General features: G+C 45.5%; 1 protein-coding gene across 1 annotated transcript; it reads left to right on the forward strand.

Moving 5' to 3' along the window:
- Positions 1 to 270: 270 nt before the first annotated feature.
- On the forward strand, positions 271 to 2,461 carry CRP (C-reactive protein). Its single transcript, XM_053606840.1, has 2 exons — positions 271 to 442; positions 682 to 2,461. The coding sequence occupies exons 1-2, from the start codon at positions 379 to 381 to the stop codon at positions 1,293 to 1,295; spliced, it is 678 nt and encodes a 225-aa protein (XP_053462815.1). The 5' UTR covers positions 271 to 378; the 3' UTR covers positions 1,296 to 2,461.
- Positions 2,462 to 5,415: the final 2,954 nt, after the last annotated feature.

A 5,415-nucleotide genomic window follows, 5' to 3' on the forward strand; every position in this document is an offset into this window, starting at 1 on the left:
TTAAGATTTTCCAATATCTTTTCAGGATAGAAAGCCAACGCAAAACCTTAGGAAACTTTTTCATTTTTCCTGTCACAAAGAATTGGCAATTGAGTAGTCACGGGAGTTTGTAATAAATAACCCACATTGATTTCTCTGTTCTGGAATGATTTTGCTTCCTTTTCTCCCAGAGTGCTGACACTTGCCCCAAGAGGAAGTATTGGAAAATCATTTACTAAGTGGCACGGACTCTGCACGGCTTTGCATATAAATCCAGGAAGGGTGGGGCAGTTCTGACGCAAGGGATCTAGGCTTTCCAACCCTGAGGTTTTGGCCAAAGGTGTTTCCTCCAGGGCAGGGGGATTCAGTTCCTGGTAGCCCCAGCAGCAGGACAGGACCATGGAGAAGCTGTTGTGGTGTTTCCTGGTCTTGATCAGCGTCTCTGATACTTTCAGCCAGAGAGGTAGGAATTACCCCAGGTTATGCCAGAGATTTGAGGTGAGGAATGGAGGTGGGGGCTCAGCGGAACATCCAGCCTGGTATGTGTGTGTGTGTGCGTGTGCATGTGCATGTGTGCATGCGTACGTGTGTGTGTGTGTGTACCTGGGGAGGGGTCAGTCTACTTCTCAGCCCCAACCTCTATATGTAAGGTCTTTGTGATCTGAGCAACTTCTTGTGTTTACTCGGCTTTCTGTCTCGCAGACATGAATACGAAGGCCTTTGTGTTTCCCAAACAGTCCGATGATTCCTATGTGGCCCTGAAAGCACAGCTGAGGAGGCCTCTGAAAGCCTTCACTGTGTGCCTCCACTACTACACTGAACTAGCCACGACCCGCGATTACAGCATTTTCTCTTATGCTACCAAGAAACATCCCAATGACATCCTCATATTTTGGTCTAAGGACAGAGGATATGTTTTTGGGGTGGGTGGGCCTGAAGTGATATTCAAGGTTGCTGAAGTCAAGGCAGCTCCAGTGCATCTTTGTGCAAGCTGGGAGTCTACCTCGGGGATCGCAGAGTTCTGGGTGGACGGGCAGCCCATGGTGAGGAAGAGTCTGAATAAGGGATACTCTGTGGAGACAGATGCAAGCATCATCCTGGGACAGGAGCAGGACTCTTTTGGTGGAAGCTTTGATGCAAACCAGTCTTTGGTGGGAGACATTGGAAATGTGAATATGTGGGACTTTGTACTGTCACCAGATGAGATTAACACTGTCTATTCTGGTGGGACCTTCAGTTCTAATGTCCTGGACTGGAGGAGGCTGACATATGAAGCATATGGTGAAGTGTTTGCCAAGCCCCAGCTGTGGCCCTGAGGCCCGATCATGGGTCCTTAAGGTGTACTGGAGATTATGCCTCATGGGCCCTTGTTGCCAGCTCTGGACGGTTGTCCCCCTGGAGTCTGCAGGCCTGCTCTGTGAACATAGTCCCTGCTTCCCTGCTCTGCCTTCTTCAGCAACTGGGAATGGAATGGAAGTGTCTGGCTTGGGAGTTCATGAACTACTCATGGAAGTTGTGTCCAGGAGAAACAGAATTGCAAGTGTTTTTTTTTTTTTTTCCTATTTTTTTTTGTTTTTTAAATCAAATAGATCTTAGAAGTAATCTCTTACCCTCACTTAGTTGATAACACTGACACCCAGAAAGAAGTGATTTTTTTTTTTCTTTAAGTCACAGGGCGAGGACATCTCTGAACTGAGAATAGAGTGCTGGTCTTCAACCTAATTTTCTACCCAGGAGCTCCTGGGTGGCATTGCCTATATTCACAAGGCTCTTCCATCTCAGACGGAGAGCACTGGCCAACTTCACCGGATCCAGAGTCCTGAGTGCTCATCATTCTGTCCTGGGCCGAGGTGTTCTGAAATGGGAAACCCAGCAAGGCTGTGCAGTCACTCCATTTCCTCAGAGTACCCTGGAAAAGTAATCTTTTTTCCTGGGCAAAATGAGGCATCTAGGTATAGTTATTAACACTTTGTTACTGCCAACAACTTATGTAATAATGGCTTTCATTTGCTCTTGCTGCTTTCTTAATTTTATACTTCCTCCAGGAAATTCTTCTCCCACTGCACATGAGTCTCTCCTCCTTTCCTCCTTCCCAGGCTGCGAGAGTAGTTGTGTGGCCCACACCAAGGGGTCCTATCAGAGTAGCCCATCTCCTCAGCTCCCCCGGAGGTGGTTTGGGATGGTTTTGTGTTCCCAGCAGGACCAGTTATAGTCCTCCCAAGGGAGGGAAGGACTTCTGGCCTTTGGGTGGGAGATATCTTTTTGCTGCTGGGTTTCCAAGCTGAGGGGAAGAGAGTGTGGGACTGCCAGCAGCCATCCTGCTCACTCACGGAGAGAGGCTGTGAGGACAGATGCCATGCTGGGAGCAGAAGCTCTGAGGGAGTGACAGTGACACACCAGTCTCTGAGCCAGCCTTGCCTGGAGTCAGGTCTACTCCAGGACTTCCCGGGTCTCTGAGCCAATAAAGCACTTGTTTACTCCAGTGAGTTTGAACTGTTTTCTGCTGATTGCGGTAGAGGTTGTGACTGACTTCCCTAATGACCTCTGACACTAAGTTCCTGTGAGTTCAGACTGACCGTTACTGTTTGTAACAAAACATCAATGGTGCTCCAACCTCTCCGAGAGTCTCCCGCAGGGATTCCTGACAAGCACAGTCTTTATTTTGAGATGGCTGCCCATTCACTCGGCACTAGTGTGAGGGATTGAATATGCTCACTCTGTCATTATTCCAATTTGCAGAACAAAAACTAAAAATCACCAAGACCCATGAATCTGCTGCCAGGTTTAATGACTAGAATGCACCTACCATGATGCACTGGGGTCCTCTATAGAAAGAGATCCTTCAAAGATGTGGGCTGCTGGCTTGCTCCAGAGGTGTCCTCCACCACGGTCTTTCAGTACTAAGTAAGCAATTAAAGTCACTCCACAGAGGCCACAGCCAGCTGTGAGAGGCGGGCTCCCTGCATACCAAGTGCTTCCTCTAGGGAAAGCAGGTGCTGGACTAGCTAAGCAGAGGGGGTCTGGAATCAGGCTGCCTGGGTCGAAATCCTGCCATGCAGCTTACTAGCTATGAACCTCAGGTAACTGTTGTGTCTCAGTAATTAGCTTAAAGGGTTGGTGTAGGAATCCAATGAGATCAGGCAAGTAGGGCTCCAGCACATTGTAAGCTTTCATCACAGCTGTCTGCTATTATTATTATTTTAGACTATTTGTATTATGTCCCCAAATAGTATCATTATATACTACAGAAGTACAATTTGGTAGAATTTGGGTTGGTGGCAGTTGAGGGGTCTGATTTATTAAGAATTAAGTTCATAACATCGGGGGATTAACAACAAATCTTTGAAGCAATTATTTAAGAATATTCATTTCTCTAATTAACTTTTTCTAGTTTTAGTTTTTGAGACAGGGTATCACTCTGTTGCCCAGCCTGGAATGTAGTCAAATCATCATAGTTCATTGCAACTTCAGTCTCCTGGGCTCAAGTGATCCTCCAGACTCAGTCTCTTGAGTAACTGGGACTATAGGCATGCACCACCACATCTAGCTAAATTTTCTATTTTTATAGAGATGGGGTCCCTTGTTTTCTCAAATTGGCCTTGAATTCCTGACCTCCAGTGATCCTCCCACCTCAGCCTCCCAGAGTGCTAGGATTACAGTGTGAGCCACTGGGCTCAGCCCCTCTGATTGACTTTTGATAACCATTTGGAAACATAGACTTTAAGGATACATTCTCAGGCAAAAATGAGGATGCAAATATTCTCTGTTGTCCAATTAGGGTAGATCCATATAACCTGACATTCAGCTAAGCACGAGGACAGAGAGGGTTGACAGTTTTTTCTAGTTAAAGAATCCAGTCAGGGGATATATCTTAATTATGGAAGGCTATCCCAACTCTCCAGGGGTGTGCGTTGAGCTGATATTTTCTTCAGAATTCAATTACTGCTACCTTGATATACATACATAGTCTAGTGGACAGCCTGTGGCCCTAATAATTTTAGCCAGGAAAAATTTAACAGCTGGTATTTGCATTCAGTGAACATTAAAAAATCTTAACAAAGCATTCTTAGAATGTTTAAATTTAAGCAAGTTAGCCTACTGGCATATACTTCCAAGTAACATTATCGGAAAATGTATTCATAGGTAATTAGTGAATTGCCATACTATATAGAGTGTTAGATGTAATCCAATGAAATGTTAGATGACAACTGCCAAGTAGGATGATTCTGGTCTGGTCATGTTGGTTCTAAGTAATTCCTTTTTTTAAATAAGTGGGGAGTAAGATCAGTTGTCCAAGGAGACCACTTCTAGCTGATGTTCATGAAGCCATGTCAACAGCACTGATTTTCCTTTATGGCAGGGATCATGCATCCTGTTTGTCCAGAAGTAGAAAGACAGAGGTCCAAATGGTACATAAAATATAAAATAAAAACAAGGTGGACAGGGAGTACCCCAGCACCTGCAGAGATGCTGTAGTGCCTTTACAGGCCAGTCATATAGGCCCAAGATACTAGAACTGAAAACAGCTATTTGGGGCAAGGGTCAGGGCCAGGCCTGACTTTAATGTGCACACCTTAGTGTGAGATGCAACATGATGATGTAGAGATTGGAAAATTAAAATCTCCCTGCATCAGGCAGAAATATCAGGTTGTTGGTCAGGCAACAAGCTTTGCCTACTTGGTAGGGCCAGATGAGTGGATGAGAAGCCACCTCCGTGGAGAGACCTCGTCTACCCGTGGCCTCAAGGACAGACTACAGGCTACCTCAAAAGTGAGGCTGGAGTCTGATGGCAATAAATTTGGAGTCCTGGTTGATAAAATAAGCATAATGTTGAATCTGTGTTGTTTTTCCCTCATGCTTTCACTGTCCCCAAGTTTGAGTTGCTCCAGGGAAACAAAGAATGATGAAGAAAACAGATGACTGCAGATTATTGAACTCGACCACCTCCAACACCAAGTCAAGTTTTCAGAGTCTAGATTCCTGATCACAGAATTTCAGAGAAAAAAGAGAGGCGCTGCTTTGATTTCTAAATAGCTTTACCCTAAGTCTCAGATGTGGTGGGGTCACTTGCTTGGATTCCTTCCCTTCAGTTCCCTGTCTTTGTTTCATCTATGCATTTTTTCATTTCTCCCATACTGAAAAGCAAGTTAAGTGGGTTTGGTAGCCGTATCCTTTAGAAGACGCAAACGCCAATCTCGAATTTCCTGTGTTGCTTGGTCCATTGATCAATTGTGGTCTGCTGATTCTGGGCATCCCTGTCCCTCAGGGGTATACTCTGAGTGTCCATTCATTGACCTCAGACCTTCTAGGCAGATTCTCTGGAGTTACAAGCTGGGAAGATGGAACACCCTAAGCTCTTTGGCACAGTGTGCTTTCAGAACCATCACTTTAGTGTTTTCCTGGCAGCTCAGATCTCTTATCTTGGGGAGATGTCTG

Source organism: Nycticebus coucang, chromosome 10, assembly GCF_027406575.1.
Source record: "Nycticebus coucang isolate mNycCou1 chromosome 10, mNycCou1.pri, whole genome shotgun sequence".
Taxonomy (NCBI): domain Eukaryota; kingdom Metazoa; phylum Chordata; class Mammalia; order Primates; family Lorisidae; genus Nycticebus; species Nycticebus coucang.